This window comes from Dysidea avara, chromosome 12 (assembly GCF_963678975.1).
Source record: "Dysidea avara chromosome 12, odDysAvar1.4, whole genome shotgun sequence".
In the NCBI taxonomy this organism is placed as follows: domain Eukaryota; kingdom Metazoa; phylum Porifera; class Demospongiae; order Dictyoceratida; family Dysideidae; genus Dysidea; species Dysidea avara.
In genome coordinates, this window is record NC_089283.1 from 19,098,918 (window position 1) to 19,121,206 (window position 22,289).

General features: G+C 36.7%; 1 protein-coding gene and 2 long non-coding RNA genes across 4 annotated transcripts in view; 1 reads left to right on the forward strand and 2 right to left on the reverse strand.

Annotated features, from left to right (window-relative positions):
- Positions 1-2,096: 2,096 nt before the first annotated feature.
- LOC136241569 (uncharacterized) lies at positions 2,097-3,382 on the reverse strand. The gene has a single exon (XM_066032799.1). It carries the CDS (start codon positions 3,170-3,172, stop codon positions 2,246-2,248), a length of 927 nt encoding a protein of 308 aa, XP_065888871.1. The 5' UTR covers positions 3,173-3,382; the 3' UTR covers positions 2,097-2,245.
- Positions 3,383-12,563: 9,181 nt separating this feature from the next.
- The window catches only part of LOC136241549 (uncharacterized), a 32,994-nt gene continuing 23,268 nt past the window's right edge, over positions 12,564-22,289 (reverse strand). For both annotated transcript variants that reach the window (XR_010694325.1, XR_010694324.1), the window contains 4 exons: positions 14,469-14,585; positions 14,344-14,424; positions 13,972-14,040; positions 12,564-12,929 (listed from right to left, as the gene is read on the reverse strand). This is a non-coding gene — a long non-coding RNA (uncharacterized lncRNA). The remainder of the gene's footprint in view (positions 12,930-13,971; positions 14,041-14,343; positions 14,425-14,468; positions 14,586-22,289) is intronic.
- On the forward strand, positions 18,112-19,813 carry LOC136241812 (uncharacterized). Its single transcript, XR_010694420.1, has 8 exons — positions 18,112-18,438; positions 18,626-18,682; positions 18,741-18,833; positions 18,878-18,936; positions 19,207-19,264; positions 19,325-19,494; positions 19,549-19,589; positions 19,660-19,813. It is a non-coding gene; the product is annotated as an uncharacterized lncRNA (long non-coding RNA).

The following is a 22,289-nucleotide window of genomic DNA, read 5'->3' on the forward strand; positions in this document are numbered from 1 at the left end:
AGAATACAGAAAGGGTGTTGTTGCATGGAAATTTGTGTCATAATTATGATAAAATGTAAAGTAACCAAACAATTATTGTAAAAACAAAGTACAGTAAGGCCTTCGGTTTAATTACCTCACCACTTCTGTCACAAAAGTATTTGGATAATGAATTCATCATTATAGCATTGTTTTACATTACTATAATACAGCATACAGTACTCGAAGATTTGGTATATAACAAATTATCATTGTTTTAGACATAATTATACCTTGGCATTGTTGACTCTACTTACTACTGCCAATTGTGCTGTGAAAACAGGTTTATCCAGAGAGATGGTTGGGGGACAAATATTCCAAAGTCAGTTGAACATTCAGTTATGGGTATATATAATGCCAGAATTTTCAGCTATTCCCCTTAGGAAGAACTGGAGTTGTGTTACTTGTGTACTAAGTTCGGTGTGAATTAAATCACAAAAATTAATTGGAAACTGAATGCATGTTCTATAAAATTAATGAACAAACTATTGAATTCATTTTTATCAGCTTTCTCTGTAGCTAATAACTGTTAAAACAAAAAAGCTATAATGGCACTTTTTGACTGGATTGTAGCAGTCAAAATTTAGCACTTGTAGGTGCTACCAACAACATGTAGGTGTTTGAAAGGAATAAATAACTGTTTCATTAATAACTAACACTAATATCACTACAGCCATTTCTTGGCTGCCACCCTTCTAAATAGCACCTTTTTCAAACTAGGATGCCTGCACCCTTGGCTGTTTAAAGAACCTTTTACCTTGATTCTGCACCCACATCAAAAAAAAATCTAAAGTGTTTAGTGATAAACATGAAACATGCACTAGTCATCTGAATGATGAACATCAACACTTAATCAACTATGAATGTTTGCATGTTTAGTGTCCAGTGTTTGCCATTGCGCATGCTTTTGGATTTATAAATATTAAATATGTTTTTATATGACAATTTCACAATGAAACTATAATCAAAGGCTGATGCAGACCTAGTGGGGCGGATGGGGTGATTAGCCACCCACCATGCATACAGACATGCAATAATTATTTTATTCTATATAATGCAAATTACACATAACGTTCTTTCATTATAAGGACTGAATCAATATATCCATTATACTTTTAGCACAATTGCTGGCAAATCATGCTATAGGCTTTATATATGCCACATAACATTGCATGAGTATGCAATTTAATAGCAAGTAAAATGATTATAGCTTGATGCTACTATATAGTTGTACATAATACTCTAGTAACCTTTAAATGAGATGATGTTTCTTCCTGTGGGGCATGTGTAGGAGATGATAGTTCACATAAGTTATTCAATGGAGCAAACATATCTCCTACGTATACGTAATACAAACAACAGAGAAATGTATAGTATGCACTCCAGTGCATGCACAGGTGCCACTCACAGGTATACCATTGGCTAGCATGCCAGTATTTGTAATTGACTTAGATCTAAGGCTGTATCTTCAATATATTTATTAAATGAGTTATAGCTGTACAGCTATTATAACCCATGCATGCTTATAACTCACATGTATTTTTAACTGTATTATTTTCTATCAAATGACTTCCATTAAATCCCAGGAGTACCTTAGCTGTACCCTCACATCCCGTACAACTGGGATACAAATGTTATACAGTTTAGTTGCAATCTAAAAACTCCCTAGTATTTATATCCTTATTTAGAATTTCACTTTCAGCACTGTACAATGGAACTCATAGGAAAGGGATACATGTTGTTTATTTTTATTAATCACTGCAAGTGTCGAAAGTCCTCACAATCACACTGTACTGAGGTTACAGGTGCACAAGAGCATCTCATAATTATTATGTATGCTTCACTTGCATACCATGTAAACTACAACAATGGAGACTATCATTTGAAACTGGGCCAGCCACACCCCTCTGGTTTATTTCCAGATAAGTGTGTGATAATTATTTGAAAGTGAATGCAGTCATCTACAGTATTTATATCCCTAAACAATGCTAGCATGAATGATCATGAGATTAAAAACAAAAGAAAATACATAAATATTTATTAACTATACTAGCAAACAAAATAGTTACTGGCTGTACACATTTTTTTTGTCAAGTAGCTAAAACTGTTACACTGATAAATGCTTACTGTATACATACTACACTGTATTACTATGTACTGTATGATAATGTATATACCAAATACTTGCTAAAGAGGGGAGTTGAAACTGTAAAGAACTCCATAGTATTCATAAAGGCTTTGACACATGATAAACCAAAGCTGTTGGGTGCTTGACGTAATCTATGCTCAGTGGAATAGCAGGATTTGACTTGTTGTAAGTAATTCGTCTTTCTTCAGTGAAATTATTATCAGTTTTCTCAATGTGCAATCCATTAGTGACAAACTGGTCAATAGTTGACTGTTCACTGTAGAAGAAGTTAGGAAATGTCATCACTTCAGTTTTCCTCCATATTGGTTGGCCATGAGAGAGTTGACTGGTATTTGTGACATTAAATATCTCTCCCTTATCATCAACTGCAAAACATGTAACAAGAATATCATCAGTATTCCTGAATGTTTCAGTGACTTGTGAAGTGGTAGGATACTTAGGAACTGTTGACAGAATCTGTGCTATCTCTCTCTTGACAGTGCTTGGATCAGCTTCAATTTTTGTGTACAATTTACTGTGAGACCAGTCAGTAGGTATAAGTAGGAGAGCCTTTCCTCCAGGTACCAGTACTCGATGAAGCTCTTGAAAATGTTTAGTAAATCCATTAGGTGGTAGATTGCAGGTAACAAAGAAGCTCAGAACTACATCAAAACTGTCACCATCAAAAGGTATATCTGCAGCATCTCCAACTTGTATGTGGACCATGTCCAAGTGTGAAGTAGCTTGTTTAGCCAGTTCCACCATCTCTGGTTGTATATCAAAACCATCTACTGATTTAGCACCATATTGAGCAGCAGTAACACACCAGTTTCCAGCTCCACATCCAATATCAAGGACTCTTTTACCAGGCACCAAGTTCTTTAGATCTTGGATGAGAGTAGAATCAAGAAAAGCAGATCCAATTATACCATATCTGCTGGTAGAAAACTTCTTGACTTTGGCAGCTCCATATCTTGTTCCATCCAAAAAATGTCCATCTGAAACTGCTCTCTCATTATTAGCCATGGTAAGCGACTGAAGAAAAGCAGATAATCGCACATATTTATAGTCAGTTACTTATGTAAGAAATTCTAACTAGTTAATGGTGTATCATGTTTTGTTCCTTCATTAAATTGTAGTAACATGGCCAGTGTAATGCATTAAAAGACTGTTGGTTACAAACAATGCCATTAGTGACTTCATGCTATTGTGTATTTCATGTGCACTTAGCAAATGATATGGTTGGCTTAACTGTCACTGTTTGGTGTATAAGTGAACAGTTAGTACCGGTATAGCAATTCATTTCAAAATTCAAGTTCCGATATATATAGATGATAATTGATAAAATCTTAATTCACTCTATACTGTAAGGTTTCATGCATTAGCTTGGTATTTGTTTGCATAAGACTTCACTTGTGAAATTTTATTGATTCTATAGTATTGTTTGCACTAAGGACATGTTGTCTGGTTTGGAGAGAAGTTTTAATAGTGGTTATCTATTGAAGCATTTAATTTTGTGCTAATAGTGTTATGTAAGTCAGAATCAACTTGGTAAAGAGTATAAACCAAACTATAGTATCAAGTTCATAATAATTTAGCAAAGAATCCCTTACTTATATCAATAACTCCATATCTTGGAAGCTTATAAGGAGCAATAATAGCAGTTAATTGTCAAATGAAGCAACAAACTCCATGCTGTGGACAGACCATGACAACAAGTAACTGCATGGAACAATACTATTTCTTCCTCATACTGTTGATTGTTCTATTCCAAAACTCTTCTGTCAGTGTTGATGTATGTATGCTGGCAATGTCGCTGAACCATCTGTTGCCACTTCAAAATGACTGTATAGCTTCAACAAGAGTTCATAATATAATACTATATCATGAACTCTTGGCTTCAACTACAGTGTGTTCGCTTACTATAATAGTTTGTGTCTTATATCGTTTGAAGGTTGACGTGGCATTATCATTTTTTTGTGAATACTAAAGTCAAACATGTATACAGGTTTTGAGAGATTATGAAACTGAACATCACTCAGTAATTTGCATGCTGTGAGTAAGGGGTCAGCGTCTTATAGCCTTTCTAATTGCATGTACTTGGCAATCTATAACTTGGCTTGTGAGCTGAAATTTGGTCACTTTAATCTCCTAACATAGCACTATTCCTTGATGTAATATTAAGACAATAGGTTAAACACATGTTGAGTTATGAATATTAAACTTGGAACTATAAGACACCTTTTTGCAGATCCGGTCACAAATATTCCAGTTAACTTTTAATTTTTGTAGCTGTTGTTAACTACGTGTATCTACTGAATCAGCTCATGAACACCATATATTGAAAATTTTCCTTGTACTTGTTGTCTAAAACTTCATAATACTATACTGTCATTCTCAACCATATTTCATAGTTCATGCCATTGACAAAACTAGAAATAAACTAGCAGTGTCCCAGAAATTGATTGCTGCATGAATTAGTGCCCAGTTGACTCCTTTATTTGATTGCCCCATTGGATTATATGTCCTCTTGACTGTCTTTTAGTTACTAAAATCACGACATTGCACCTTGTAGACTTTGTATCTAAGTCTTGTGGTGCTTATGGGCTTCTGCTAAGTTCTTCTTGGTCCAGTTTTAGTACTTCTGTGGGTTCCTGCACTGTTAAAAATAAAGAGTAACCACCACTCTGAAGAGTTCCCAGTGTATATAGGGAGGATTTAACACCCCATGGAGAGTAACCAACACTCTGATGAAGAGAATAACCATTACACTGAAGAGTAAGTGACACCACCTTCAGAGCATGTGTTACTCCCCAGTTACTCCTTTAGAGTAATGGTTACTCTCCAGGGGGTGTTAAATCCTCCCTACACTGGGAACTCCTTTAGAGTTGTGGTTACTCTTCATTTTAACACTGTGGTATTGAACAACAGTCAGTAATATATGCTGGGACTATCTTTGTTTACTATTTTGTAACATAACTAGTGAACCCACTGTCTTTTATTTCTATGCTCCATTTTCCCTTGTATACATGTTTGTTTACTTCTTTGTAAGCTGTGTTCAGGTATTGGAAAATCTCTGAGCAATGACGTATCATGCTTTGTTCTATTTTTATTGCTATGACTTGGCCATGCGGCACAAAGTACAAAGCCTGGTGGTTGTGACATCATTAGCAACAGTTACTTCATACTTTTTTATATCTTGTACATTATAGCGCTGAGTGATTTAGTTAATTTCATGACACTTCACATACTTGTGTCATGGTGTATAAGCATGCCTCAGTAGAATAGTAGCTGTTCAATTTGTTTAAGTTTTTTATCTACTATTTTGAAACAAAATGTACTACAAGAGGAATTGTGTGACCTCATTACACACACCAATGTCTGCACACCAATCTGATTGTGACTCTGTTATGATATAGGCGACCATGACAATTTCTTATTGTATGTTTGTAGCAATTTCTCTGTGGCTATCACTTATATTTTACCCCTATATATAACTATCTCATTGAAATCACTTATTTTATTTTACTTTTGGTATAGATGACTCAAACTATATGCTAGCACAAACACATGCTTTAATATATGATGCTTTTATCAAGTAGTACTCTGTCAACTTATAGTCTAGGAATGCATCATCAACTGGGATACATAAACCGCTGCATTCAATAAAAAAAAAACACTTAATCTTTATTTATAGTGGCAATGCCCTGAATTTTCACTGTACTAGTAACCTTCCAAATTTTCATTGCAGTCTTGAAATTTTCAGCACTATTGTTAGAACATTTTACAGGGTCGCTTTTCACTCCTTGTTTTGAACCAGTCCAGTTCTTTGCTGACAATTTATGCATGGGTGAGGGTTGGTGGGTGAGTTGTTTATAGAAATGAGTAATGAAGGCACTGAAACTACTCTACAGGGTGACTTGTTTCTAGCTTAACTCTCTACAGGGTTATCATGACTTGAAATGTAGTTGAACTCGCTATAGGGTGACTTGAAAATTAATGTAGTTGACTCTTCATAAGGTGACTGTTTCTAGCTGGTCTCTCTATAGAGTGACTTGTTTAACCACAGTGTACTGTATAGCCTAATTACTTCGAGGGGCAAATATTTCGAGGTTGAGCAATGTTGCTAGAAATAAAATTTTCGCAGATTTGCAAACACTCCCAAAATGTATTAGACAATTTTCGCTGATAACCCCCGAAACTGTGAAATCAGCAAACATTTCCCCCCTCAAAATATTTAGGCTATACAGTATTGGTAATATGAATTTATGTAAACAAACAAGTGAAAGAATTTTTAAGGTTTGTAGGTATAATGAATAAGTACTCAGTGCACATGTTTACTTAGCTAGTGCTGAGTGATTTAGTTAAACCAATGACACTTTACTTACTGTACTTGTGTCATGGTGTATAAATATGTCCCAGTAGAATAGTAGCTATTCAGATAGTTTAAGTGCTTTATCAACTATAATAGTACAGTCAATGAAACAAATGTGCTACAAGGGGAATCGTGTGACCTCATTACATACACCTATGTCTGCATGTGATTCGATCTGTTATGCTATAAGCAACCAATTGTGACAAATATCCATTGTATGTTTTTGGTACATTCTTATTACGCAGTATTTTACATTACTCATCGAAATCACTTATTTTTGCATTTGGTAGCATCAGTCTTAAACTACAAAACAACATGTGGTACTGTCAGTAAATAATACTCTGTCAACAGTGTTGGGAGTAACGCGTTACGTAATATTATTACTTTTGTGATAACAAAGTAATATAACGAAATACGCTATGAAAACAGGTAATATAACGCAAGATACTTTACTTACAAACGTAACGCGTTACCTAAGTAATATAATTACTGTAACGAGTCTAATATGACGTAATATTATTACTAAAAGTGACGAAGTTACTGATCTCGTTAGTAATCCTCTGAGTAATGCCTAACCACAACGAAGTAACGAGGCCTACTGAATGAAGCTTATTCACTAGCTTCTTACTTATAACCAAGATTTGCACATTGTCCAACAACGCAATCATGTCACGTGATAAGGTGGTAGTTTCACACGTGACAGCTTAAGGCTGTGGACACAAAGTAATATAATATGTAATATTATTACAGTTACTTTATTTTATGGGTAATATGTAACTGTAACTAAATAGTTCTGTTGTAAGTAATATGTAATATGTAACTAGTTACTTTTACAAAGTAACTTGCCCAACACTGTCTGTCAACTTACAGCCCAGGCATGTGTCACAACAACTGGGATCCGTAAATTGCTGCATTCAGCAAAAAACACTTTTTCTTTGTTCTATATAATTTATACTGAAATTATTAGCTAGTGGCAAAGCCATCTTTGCTGCTATGTACATAGGAGCATCACCACTGTCATCACTGATAGAAAGGGCAGCAGATGGTTCAGCAAAATAATTATTATTATGCTTAATATTAGCAAAATACTTTTTCATATAGAAAAGTATACTACAAGAGAAACTATATCATAATATTGTGCCAGTTTACTCATTGCCATGGTTTTACCACTTCTCACTCAACATCATGAAGTTTACATACTTCAATAGATAACCACTAGTAAAACTTCTCTACAAACCAGACAACATGTCTTCATTACAGGACAGTAGTAATTTGTGTTGTTCTGATTCCCACTTTTTAGGGAAAACCGATATCCGATATGTTTTTACCCTGTTTTGCCAATATATAATTAACCGATACCCAATTGTAGGTCTCGACACAAGTTACACTTGTCAGTGTTGAGACAGTTACTTTTTAAATGTAACTCATTACATATTATTTACAACTGAACTATTTAGTTGCAGTTACATATTACCCATTTATAAAGTAACTATAATATTACATATTATCATGATATTACTTTGTGTTCACAGACTTAAGCTGTCACATATGAAACTATATACCACTTTATCACATGACGTGATTGTGTTGTTGGACAATGTGCAAATCTTGGTTATAAGCAAGAAGCTGGTGAATAAGCTTCATTCAGTAGGCTTCCTTACTTTGTAGTGGCTAGGCATTACTCAGTGGATTACTAACGAGATTAGTAACTTTGTTATTTAAAGTTATAGTAATATGTAATATTAGACCCGTTACAGTAACTTCATTACTTAGGTAACGTGTTACATTTGCAAGTAAAGTAACTTGAGTTATATTACCTGTTTTTATAGCATATTTCATTATATTACTTCGTTACCACAAAAGTAATAACTATTACGTAATGCGTTACCTCCAACACTGTGCATACTCCACTAAAAGTAGAGCTAGTAAAGCCAATGCTGTGAGATTGTACACTCAAAGTTGCTAGTCAGATAAGTGGGCTATGGCCTGAACCATCACTGTTTATCTTTGTGGTTATCATCAAACATAAACAAATTACCTAAGTACATACCAGAGCCTTTGACACTGTCCCTCCAGCTGAATAGACTAATAATCTGCTGGCCACAGCCTATTTCCTATTATGGTAAAAACAGCTAATTATTGGCTTCTACCAAGAGTACATAATATTTATATTATGTGCTCTTGCTTCTACTGATTACTGATCGATTATCAGTACAACTCTAATGATGATGATAGCTTATTACAAATTCACAAGTGAGGCCTTAAACAAACCATTACTAGCTAGCATGCTAAGACCTTTTTTGTACACTTTTGGATAAAAGCATGAAACTTGCTACAAAGTTTGTATGTATCATAAAGGTTATTTTTTGATAGGGAGCCACCTCAGATTTGACCTTTGGTGACCTTTACACCCAATCTAATGCTTAATATGGTCAGTTTTTCATCTGTCTCACCTATAGTTTAAAATTCAAAGACTTGGTGTCAAATTATTGCTCTTGCTCTGAAAAGTACACTAACATTTAAAGATAGTCCATAGCTTTTACTATTCCAAAGTTATAGCCATTTATAAGGGCAAAAAGTAGTCCTATTTTCTCCCGCCCATGCACATCATGCAATGATGGTACTATAGATAGTACAGATTTGTATTTCCAACATAATTATTAGATGCTGAGTTAGATATGTGATATCATTTACAATTGTAAGGTGGAACCTGTCATATAGTGACCACCTGTGTTAAAAGACCACATCTCTACAAAAGTTAACTTCAAGACATAGAATGTACATTGTACAGTAAAACGCACTGCATACTAGTCTACATAAGATAGAACACTTAGCTAAAATGGTGCTAATGTCTATGGATATAAAAATAGCCAGTAGCCACACTTAAGTATGTTTTGTTGCCACCCTACAACAATGTTCCATTCTATGTGTATCCTTAAGCTGTAGCTATATACAGTATATCAAGCATTACGTTGGTGTGTTGTGATTGGTAGTACAAGGAACTAGCATTAAGCAGTGCTTACTAACCTGGTGTAAGAAATTGGTAGTTTATTTGTGTAGAATTTTCCTATTATAGACTATATCAGTTATCACTCATTATTTTACTCAAAAATCTGTGTGATTATCAAGCAATATCAAACAGACAAAGTCTTAATTAGTGCAGCAAACAGCGTCAGATTACAGAGATTAGATACAGGTGTTGAATTAGAGAGGTTTCACAGTAATGGCTTTAAAAATATAATAAGAACACATGCATATATAGTATGATATGCATTAGTATACTGAGTTGCTATTGTATAGCTAGGGTGGTCAGTTTCAAATATTCTTCAGTGATAGATACTAAACATTAGTGATACTATATATTTGTGAGTTCATATCAAACAGTATGGTAGTACTGTTTAAGTAGGGTTTGCATCAAAAGTGACGCGCGCCGCATCAAATGCCGCCTTTAAAAATCATCCTAGAGACATCTTACGTCACGAAATCACCTTTACGGAGTAATATTGGTCTATCTAACATGAAATACAGCATTAAAAAACAAGAAAACACTTACTGGTGACGAGTTGTCAACTTCGACTTTTTGCCAATGCCTGGACTGCAATTGATGAAGAGATTTTGAGATGGACTGATACTCGATGGCTTATTCCTCTGAACACAGGGCGTTGGAGTAGGCCAAAGAGTGAGGGGGCCAGGCCAGCTGTAAGTTGAAGACCAAAAAAAAGGTCACTACCTACTGACAATAGCTGCTCTCCACCAATTATATTTCCTTATTTATAACTACACATATGTAGCTAAGTAGCTTGCTACTAGTCTCGCGTGGCCAGACCCTTTCCGCGCAGCGCTTATCGATTAGAGATTATAAGCGGCGTGCTTTAATCTCTAATCGATAAGTGGCTGCACGTAAAGGGTCTGGCCACGCGAGACTAGTTTGCTACACTGCTTCTCTGAATACTGTGACTGCTCTATTAGAGTATCCAGATCCTGACTGTTCTGTTAGAGTATCTCGATGATCTTTTCTTGCAAACAGTGTCCCATAAAAGTGTGTGTGTGTGTGTGTGGGGGGGGGGGGGGGGGGGGGGATGGCCCCCACGCCTATGTCTGAACACACTGTATTAGTATTAGTATTATTAATTACCGGTAAAGGCACTGCCTGTATACCGGGTCAACACAAAATTTGTACAATCATAAGATGGCTATACAAAAATAAATCTAGAATTAGCTAAGTGAGAATCTAACAATGATTTAAAACAATTAATTGAATTAGCATTTACAACATAGTCAGGTAATCCATTCCAGTCATTGAGAATCGTATTAAAAAATAATCAGATCTACATTTTAATCTTGAAAATGATTTAAATAACTTAAATTGATGTCCCCTTGTGATGGTATTAGTGTAAGTGAAGAAGTTGTGAAAGTCTGAACTAAAATAATTATTTAGAATTTGTATAACAAAATAAGATCTGTTAGTTGTCGATGAGCTAAGGATGGTAATTGTAGTAAGGATAATCTTTCAGAGTAGGATTTATCAGCCAGTGTTGGTAACAAACAGGTAGCTCTTCGTTGGACTTTTTCAATCTTTCTCTGATCCAAAATAAATGGTGGCCCCCATACAGAGTTACTATATTCCAGTGTGGGCCGTACTATTGACACAAACAGTTTCACTAACATATCCGGCTCCAAATATTCAAAGGACTTCCTAATAATCCCCAAGAAACGATTAGCCTTAGCAGTAATCTCAATGGTATGATCATGGAACTTTAGGTGGTTATCGAATACAATACCAAGATCCTTATGAGACGTCACACTGTCGACCAGAGTACCATTAAGGTAAAAAGAACCATAACTGTGTGCTGTTCCAAAGTGAAGGTGTTTACACTTAGCGACATTAAAATTTAACTGCTACCGAAGTGACCATTCGTGTAGTAAGTTTAAATCCTTCTGGAGAGCTAAGTGGTCTTCCTCATTTCGTATAACTCGAAATATCTTAGTGTCATCGGCAAACATAAATGTAGGGCTTGATACTATTGAGGGCAAATCATTAATAAATATTGAGAACAGCAAGGGCCCCAAAGCTGATCCCTGAGGGACACCACTTAGTCTAGTAACTGGTACAGTGCTGGATTTTCTCCCACTCAGTACAACCTGTTGTGTCCTGTTGGTAAGGAAACTCTTTATCCACTTAAGTATATTTCCCTGTAGGCCAACTGATGACAATTTATGTATTAAACGTTGATGTGGCACCGAGTCAAATGCTTTCCTAAAATCAAGGTAAATCATTTCAATTGAGTAACCATTATCTAAGTGTTTCGTAAGATAATCTAATACATGTAGTAATTGGGTAGTGCATGATCTACCTGGTGTAAAACCAAATTGATAAGGTGAGGTTAAATTATACCTGGATAAATAATTCATAATGTGATAAGGATTCCATCATCTTACTAAAAATGGAAGTTAAACTGACTGGTCTATAATCGGAAACCAAATTTCGTGCTCCCTTTTTGTATATCGATGTAACATGAGCACACTTCCAATCTTGTGGTAAAGATCCACTGTTAAATGATTTATTAAATGTACCACTGTTAAATGATTTATTAAATGTAAATAGACAATGGAACGGAAATAAAATCACCCATAGTTTTGATTACTTGGATGGGCCAGCCATTGGGTCCTGGGGATTTGCTGTTTTGAAGATTAGTAATTTTACTTAAAACAATCTCGGGAGTAATATCAATAGAATCAGTAATAGGAGGAGCACTAGATGGATAAGTTGTAGGGATAGTAGTGGTATCTTCACTTGTAAAAACACTAGAAAAATAATTATTGAAAAGCGCAGCCATATCATCATCAGAGTTCACAGAGGAACCATCAGGACAAAGTAACTCAGAGATAACTGGTCGGATCTTCATTTTTGAGTTAACGTAACTCCAAAAAGCTTTTGGATTTGAATTTGCAGAGTGGGCTAGTTGTCTCTCATAATCTTTCTTCAGATAGCGGGTTAAGCTCCTCAGTTGATTATTAACAGACTTGAAATTGGATAGATTACTAGCAGAGTGAGTTAAAAGATATTTCTTCCATAACTTGTTTTTTTTTTCTTTAAAGTGAACACATCGGAATCAGTATAGAGGTTTTTCTTTTCTCTAGGTTTGTAAGTAAGGATACAATCATCAATAATGTTTTGGAAAATTGACTTAAACAGTGACCAAGCATTATCTATATCAAGAGGGTTCAGAAGGGAAGCCCAGTCCACGTTACTAAGAGACTGTCTCATCAAATCAAAATTTGCTGCTCTTATATTGTACTTAACATTATCAGACTTCTTTTGCTCCGAATAACACACTAAGTTGAACTCTATGCAAATATGGTCACTGTTACCAAGAGGTGGGAGATAAGACAAGTTATTGATCATGTCTGGTTCGTTAGTAAAAATTAAGTCTAATAAACTAGGTGATTCATTTTGTCTAAACCTTGTGGGTTGGCATACATGTTGAAATAAAAATAAATCATTAACCACATCTAAAAAGGGCTCGATATGACAGTTGTTTGTGGAACCTGACAGTTCAGACCAAGAGATCTCTCTAAAGTTAAAATCTCCACAAATTAGTAAATGGGTGTAGTTGTCAAGGGTGCATGGATAGTAAGTTACAAAGGGAATCAACACTTGTATTGAGGTGACACGAGGGACTACAGTACACACCACCAATTAGCAGTGAATCAGAACCTTGCAATTTGATATTGGCCCATACACGATCCATAAATGGTGTAGACTGTAAAAACACTTGGAAAGATTCCAGTTTATTTGAAACAAAGATTCCACAAAAATAGCACAACAAAAATTATTGGCACCATGCCTGAGCAACCATAGCAAAGAAGTTCTGAGACAAACTGGCTGCAAACCGCCGTGATTTGACAACACTCACTTAATCTAATAGTGAATAGGAAACTGTCAAGGTAAATTCCAAGAAGAAGCAAAGTACAGTTAGTGAGATATGGCCACTCAAAAGTCCCTACCCATTACAAGGATTGCCCGTAGTGACGTCACAGTTGTGAATCCCTACTTGTATTATCTATGCCAATCTGTAAAGGGCATATACAATATTAATAACCAAGTATGTAATTAAGATTTAGGCAGAAAGGACAGTATGATTACACTTTTTGTTGTGGTTCCCTGTAAAGCTGCTGAAACACATCAACACTTTCACTGAATTAAACATTTAGAATCTAGATATAGGCAGTGTATATGCTATACAGTACTTTTAACACAGCTGATATTATGCGTATACTAAAGAAAACACTTTTACTGCTTATAGTATCCTGGATTACATGTACTCTGATAGTATGTTTGATAGCATACGAGTACAAGGTGGGCACAAATACGTACATATCAAGCAAAGCTTCTTCAAGATTGTGAATTTAAGCATTTAATAAATACACCATATAGTACTAAGGATACATCCATAACAAACACAAAATTCTTCAGAATTTGGGCTCCACTCAACTCCATATATTGGTCCTTTTTTCTCTGCAAGAGATCAATTTTACATATGTATGCACATATGTGATATAAAATCTACAAGACCCAATAGTCACAACACTTACAATGGTTACTACAACTACATGCTTAGTACTAAACTTTTTAAAAAGAAACTGTGACACACTTCATTTACTTACACCGATTCTATTACCAACAGTAAATAATTCCATTATTTACTTTTGCTATTACTTAAACAGGACTACAAGTATGCAACTTTGATGGTTTGTATATATATTTTATAATCATGCATAAGCACTGTGTTAACTATCTTACTAAACAATATTTACTAACCATCTACTGCATTGTGCAGTGTTAAATTGGTCTCATATTGTGTTATTCCAACAACAACAACAGCTACATCAAATGCCAAAACTTAAAAAAAAATGAAATAAAATTAATTCTGCAGTTGATCTTACTTAGTGGGATAATGTTGCCATCTCCTTTAACAGACAAATAATACAATCCCTGTTCACCATAGTAAGAAGCACCAGATTTATCAACATCAGTGGCAGTCACAACCAACACTGCTGTCCCTGCATATACATGCACAAACAATGATAAAAACTTCTACATTAAAATAGCACTATAACACAAACAGTCATTACAATATCACATCTTAAAAGACAATGTATAATACGTATAGGCACTCAGAAACATCTCTGAAATTAATCAAGTCATTACACAAAATAGAGATAATTCTCAATAGGCAACATTGAAGCCATGACGTATTACTGCAAATCAACACCTATATGATAATGGAGAAAGAAACGGGACACAAAGGAGGACAAAGGTAAGTCCATGATGCATGCCTGCAGTTGGTAAAAAGGCATGCCTCGGGTTGAAGTGACATTGAACAGTGAAGAACTCAAGCTCATAGCCTTAAATGTAATAAATTTGCTGGAAGGCAGGCAGTCATTTATTAGAAGATTCAGCAAAATAAAAAATTTAAAAACACACAACTTGTTGTTGGAATGGTTAGGGTTGCTCTGAAGACATTTTAGGACTTGTTTAGGTCCCCAACCAATACTGCCAAGTTGACATGAAGCAAAAGGCAGGAAAGATTAAACATCCATGATCCCTACTATGGTATGTATACAGTACTATACTGTACCGTACAATTACTGCTGTACTGTATAAATGTTATCCACCCCAAAAAACATCTTTGCTGTAAACAAAGACACGGCCATGAAACTACAAGTACTTGTAAAACAGCTCAGTAATCATAGAGAAAGACTTCATGAGAGTAAAATACGTAACTGGTAACTCAAAGAGCTGATATCTGGAGCGGCCAAGAATAAATCTTATACAACTAACTGCCATGCATTGGCTGTAAAATAGGTGCACCCATCAAAGTGAAATTAACTGGCAACAGAAACAGCTGATATCTGAAGCGGCCAAGAATGAATGCTGACATACAATCAATTGCAATTAACAAAACTTTAACATTGAACCTTTATCATTCAGCTGTGTTCTATATTCACTGTAGCTGCATCCTAAATTAATTTCTTTTAGCTCTAATTGGCTGGTAATGGTTAGTGTACAAAGCAAAAAAGGCGGCCAAATTACCAGTCAATTAGAGATAAAAGAAATTAATTTAGGATGCAGCTACAGTGAATATAGAACACAGCTGAATGATAAAGGTTCAATGTTAAAGTTTTGTTAATTGCAATTGATTGTATGTCAGCATTCATTCTTGGCCGCTTCAGATATCAGCTGTTTCTGTTGCCAGTTAATTTCACTTTGATGGGTGCACCTATTTTACAGCCAATGCATGGCAGTTAGTTGTATAAGATTTATTCTTGGCCGCTCCAGATATCAGCTCTTTGAGTTGCCAGTTACGTATTTTACTCTCATGAAGTCTTTCTCTATGATTACTGAGCTGTTTTACAAGTACTTGTAGTTTCATGGCCGCGTCTTTGTTTACAGCAAAGGTGTTTTTGGGGTGGATATCACTCATTTTGTCAGTGATAGACTCACTGAGGGAACAACAAATTGGTACAAAGGCAGATGATATTAGGAAATGAGCAAGTAAAATGTATAATATTATCTTGGGGTGCACCTGTTGATTACTTTCATCTTGTTTTAAAAGGCATGGATAACTACTGACTGTTTTATTACACCAGAAGTATGAATTTGAATATACTGACTTTTCTATTAGAGTAGATCTATCTTTATAATGTAACATTCTTTTACTACAGTATTTACAATATCTCATATCTGCGTGTGGTAAATGCTTCAGACACCTTATGCTCAAATGTTTGTATAATTGTCAAGTGCCTAATTATACATTTCAAAGTTATATTACACAGCTACTGTTCTATTAGAGTAGATTTATCTTTATTGTGATATTCAATACAGTATCTCACATCTATAGTAAATCATACTTCAGGCACCTTATGCATGCTCAAACTTAAGCTAGCGTAATTAGCAAGTCACGGGTGTCTAAATAGTTCATGGTGCTCTTATTTTGTGTTGCTGGATTCACAATTACTGGATTTTCTAGGTAAGATGTAGAGGCTGGAGGTAAAGCAATAAGGCATCATATAATTCAGCAATAAAACTTAGCTATAGAGCTACCTCATGTATATTTCTCATAGTACATGAATGTATATATTGAGCATACAAATGTAATAATATAGATTGCATGGATACACAACTTGAACAATAGCTAAAATAATATTATTTATTTTTACTATAGAGAGTCCTTAATTAATTGATTAATTAATAATTAATTGTTATTTTCATATAACCATTTGTAACACTGCAGTCACAGCTTCAGGATTGGAGTAGCAAAAGAAAGGATTAGAGCTAGGACTCATGATCAATCGTCAAGACCTGGGGAGATGGAAACAGTATTGCATACCCAAAAGGACATCAGAGTACAGTATGTGCAACCAGTGCATGAGCTGGACCGCAGCCTTGATCACCACTGAAATTAAACAAACTTTCAAACTTGACATAGCAATCAAATTAAAACTAAAAGTTGCAGTACTTATGCTTTGCTGAGGGAACATGCCCCCATGCAGACTCCCTTGCCCATTCAGCAGAATAATAAGCCACCTTATCATCATTGCATGTTTATTTATTTATATCAAATACTGTGCAAACCTCCAAAAATGGAGTATCTGTATGCACAGATACAAAGAATTACACAAAATTTATACAGTAGCTAGGTTAATACAAAAATATTTCAATACACTCTTCTTATAATCTTCTACATTTTGTTGCTTCGATAGCTGTAGCTGGTACATTTTAAGAGTTGAGGAAAAAAGGATAAACATCAAGGTGAGCTTCTTTGTGAATGACCTCTTGTTCAACTATCCTAGCCTCTATATCAATAGGGACCTTAGCTACCACTGTTACCTTTACTCTAGTGCCCCTGATGTATCATCAACATACAGTAGCTGTAAGATAAAGCTAGTTAATGCCCCTATAGGCACAGCTAGGGTGGGATTTACAGGGGCGGATCTGGAGGGGGGTTCAAAGGGTTCCATGGAACCTCCCTTTTGAAAGAGCCTCTCTTACTCGAGATACTCTAATAGAGCAGTCAAATTGAGATACTCTAATAGAGCAGTCACAGTAGTCTTTTGAAGAGCAGTGTAGCAAGCTATGTATCTCGTTATAAATAAGGAATTAAGTGGGTGAGGGCATCTATGGTGAGAGGCAGCTATTGTCAGCAGGTGATGACCATTTTTTTTTTTGGTCTTCAACTTACAGCTAGGCTGAAGTTGCAATTCAAAAGTGGAACCCCCCTTTTTAAAAGTCTAGATCCGCCCCTGATTTGCTCCTACTGACTATCACAGTTCCTCTCACATTCTTTTCCCCACAATAACTGCTGTCAAACCATCACACAAACGATTTTAGCAGTGCACAAACAATTCTTGACAGCTAATAATAATACTATTATTAAAGTACACATACCGCATTGTGATAATTATCATGTGGTCTATTTAGGGGAAGTCTCTTGGAAAGTCCCTGTAGCACCTCAAGCGGAAACACGTGATGTACGGTTTAAAATTGAATGTTTAATGGAAGTCCAAGTCGAGACAGAGAAGTAAAGCCGTAGTACTAATAAGAAGCATTTTTTTGGTATTGAACTGGATTTCAATGGTGAGGCGTACTTTAGTGTAACATGACGCACACCGCTTGAAGGATAAGAGAACGAAATGGGGAGTGAAGAAAGATAAAGTTGTTGTGTAAAGTGTCACATTGCCACACACTGGGTAACTGCATTTATGTGATAGGTTTTTTAGAGGTGTGCAATGCAAATTCACTGAAAAGTTCTAAGTAGCAGCAAAATCCTCATGGCGGGATTGTCGACAAGGCAACTACCACTTGCCACTTACATCGTCAGAAGTCTGGGAACTTTGGCTGCAGGTGGAAGAAGTAGGTGAATGTAACATGTGTAATGTTTGTATGTACTCATTTACACTGCATACTGGTCTAACCTAAATTAATGCATAGTGAAAGCTGTCTAATCAGGTCTCGTGTAGTCACCTGTTAAAACCAGCCAACTTGTAAATCCCCAAATGCGTCAGTAGGAATTGTAGTATCTTGTGTGCTCTTTTTGTAGTTCTCAAATCAAGTGTTCATAGACTGTAGTGACATCAAGGGTATTGTGAATTTCCAGGTCAGTCTACATACTAAGGAATATAGTTTATTATCTCAGGTGTTTTCTGAATTTTAAGGATCACCCACTAGCAGTAGTAGTAGTAGTAGTAGTAGTAGTAGTAGTAGTTGAATGTGGTGGTGCATCTTGGGAACTAAGATCAAAGATTCAGGTCGGTTTACATACAGAGGAATTTTATTAGTGTTCCTTTTGTAGCTCTCAATTGTCAAGTGTACGTGGACTGTAGTGACATCAAGGACGTTGTGGATTTCCAGGTGGGTCTGCTTACTTACCAGACTTCTATTATCCAGATTGAAGTTTGGTTTAAATGAAACACAAGGAGAGGGCTTAAAAGTTGCTGTTTATCTATTTGGTGGCTTGTTTGTTCTCCTAATAATAACTAACACTTGGTTGCTAGGTGATAATGCATATTTACAGCCTAGGGGAGTGGCCATGAATGCTCTGTAGTGAATCCCCCTCTGCCCACTAAACTAAACCACTGATAGCAATCACATTACTTGTATTTAGTAGTATGCATTTCTTAGTTACAGATATTTCTGAGATATGGACAGTAGTATATACCAGATTGCCTGGATAAGAGAGGTTCTACTATACCCAGATTTTAGGTGCATTGTATTTAATGCCTGCTTGTCAATTTTGCAGGCTATCTGGTCATAGTGGTTTACCCACTAGTAGTTCATGGTATGTAACTTGGAACCTGGCAGGAGCTAAGATCAGAGTGTTGTGAATTTCAGTTAACAGAGGAGTTGTGTGTTCTTCTGTACTTCAGTGTATGTAACTGTAGTGACATCAAGGGTGTCATGAATTTCCAGGTCAGTCTATGTACTAAGGAATATTGTATTATGTCATGTTTCCTGAATTTCCAGGATAAGGCATACTGTTATGATGGGACTAAACTAATGCACAGGTCAGTTAAAATGTTGTGTATTTTCATAGTATCCAGATTTTAGTTTAATGTCCTCCTAACGGTTTTATAGACCATCTGGTTTACACGTTAGCAATCAGATGTGTAATTTGGGAACAGACAGCAACTGAGATCAATTGAATTTCAGGATTGTTGACAGTGATGTTTACTAAATTTTTGTTACTTGTTGTAATACCATTGTTATATATGTTTACTGTAAGGCAAAAAAATTTCATGGATTTCGCAGCCATCTTATCTGCATTTAGAATTGCCTCATTTTCTGTTTGTAGCTGTCATGGCAGTTTCACACTTCCACAGAGCACTAATTAAGGTGGAGCGTGTGTCGTGGCTTTCATTATGTACATACTGTACGGGTGTGGTTTGTGACTTTGTACATGAGGTTTGGTCATTCCACACAACTTTCTATATAATTCTTGCCAGTATGGTGCATGGCACTAAATGGAGTCTTAACTAATGACTTATACCTTCCCTAGTGTCTGTACGTTCTCTACGCTTTCACACCTTGTTTATAAGACATCTGCCGATTATAAATGCTCGCACGAGGCGTGGCACTGAATGGAGTCAAAAAGATTTCTGCTTAAAACGCCTTCCCAAGGTAACTTACGGCTCTGCGCGCTTTCACAACTTATTCGTCAGACATTAGGGCTTGTGTCCACATCGTGTCTTTAAAAGTTATTGTAGGGATTAGAGGTTTGAACAGAGAAAATACGCGTAGAGGCAATCCAGTACTAGATAATGTTAGTGCCAGATGGACTGTAGAAACACGAGTGTATTGAGTGGTATAATGTGACGATAGCTGAAACACATGGCGAGAAATTGAGTGTATTATATCTAAATAGCTTGTTAAGAGGTTGCGACAAGAAAACGATGACACAAAGTTTTTTTTAAAATCACAAAACGCAGTATAAACCTATTGAGAAAGATTGCACAATCCAGGGTTAATATTGCAAACCGTCCCTACACGTAAATAACTCACAGTAGTGGCCGCGCGTTTTAATTGTGGTGTGCGCTTTGTAGTTTCTTGGCCGCGCGACTCACTACTGTGAGTCTTGATTTATTCAGTAAATAAAAGTTAATAGAATATTATAAGACATAGGGGTAGTGGGGGGGACAATGGGTCACATGCACCATACATCGTTTATTAGTACAGTACGCATGTGCATACCACACGTTGCGCTGGTGAAATTGTTAAAGACAGGTATAGTATCCTTCACCATCAGGGAGAAATCAAGCTATCATGCTGAAAACATCTCGCTGAACTAATCCTCCAGCTACTCCAGATGTGATGCAAGCCAGCGTCACCCAGCTAAGACGATTGACAGCAGTAGTATTATGCCTACACCTGGTACACCTTGTAACGACTGGCACAAAGGCTATGATGACCCAATGGCTGCACGATGCCATCCACATGACACCTGTCTCGCAACAACAGAGTGATCCAGCACTGCCACAGCAGGAGTTCATTCCAACCTCTCAGCCACCACCAGTCACTCAACAACTACCACTGTTTCTGCCGCCACCATCATCGTTGCCACAACTAACTGTTACAGTGCCGTCGATGATTTCATCAGCGTTGCTACCAGTAACATCATCGCTGCCATTGAACATCTCATCTGTGCTGCACGACTGATTGCATTGTCACAGATTGCATTGTTGCTGCCAACAACTGCCAATTTGACAGACCTTGCACAGTTATTCAATCAATTCCTGCGCCAGGCCACTGGCCAGTCAACGCCTCAGGCCCTGTCTCCTGCTTCAATTGATGACAACCAGCAAGCTCAGCCCACTACTGCTCTGCCACCTGCCCACAACCTACAGTTGCCCCAGCAGACAGTATCAGTACAGCCTACAGTTCAGCAGTCTACAGTTCAGCAGCCCACGACAGCACTACTACAACAGCCTGCTACAGCAATGCCACCTATCAACCAACAGTTGCCCCAGCAGACAGCACCAATACAGCCCCACCCTATACCAGCACAACCACTGCTATATCAGTAAGTCCAGTCATCCAACCAAGTCCAGCCGCCAATCCAGCCTCCCCTTCAGCAACTGCCGCCTCAGTATGCCATTCAACAACTCCCTGCACCTGTACCAATTCATCTGTGCTACTTGATAAAACATCATCACATTCACAATACACAACACATCATGCCATGTATAAGCCTGCACCCATCACATCATTTTCCATGTGGATGCAAGCATGGAATACTTATTTAACGGTATTGCTTTCACACAACCCTGCATGTGCATTGGAGTTGGTTGGATACCAACGCATCATAACATCCGCCAGCCACACCTTTCCATTGAAGGCTTATGACGGGCAGTTTCATACAATGGCTGCTTCCAACCCTACCCTCGTTGGGACCAGTGCCATCAAGAATTGTGGTACAAAAACATGTCCAATCCCAACACTACACAATGATGGCCATGCCCTTAATGTGGGGCTAAGAACCAACTGCCCTCACTCGCCCTTCCGTGACAGCTTGCAACGCTCTATACCACCAAATCGCAGAACATCTGGAGCTCTAATATGCGGTGGCTTTGGGTAAGGGAACTGTAATGGCAAAAATAGACCTCAAGAATGCATTTTGCCTTGTTTAAGTAAGACCAGAAGACTGGAACCTTCTAGGCATCTGATGGCAAGACCAATTTTATATTGACATCTGCCGGCCTTTTTGGCCT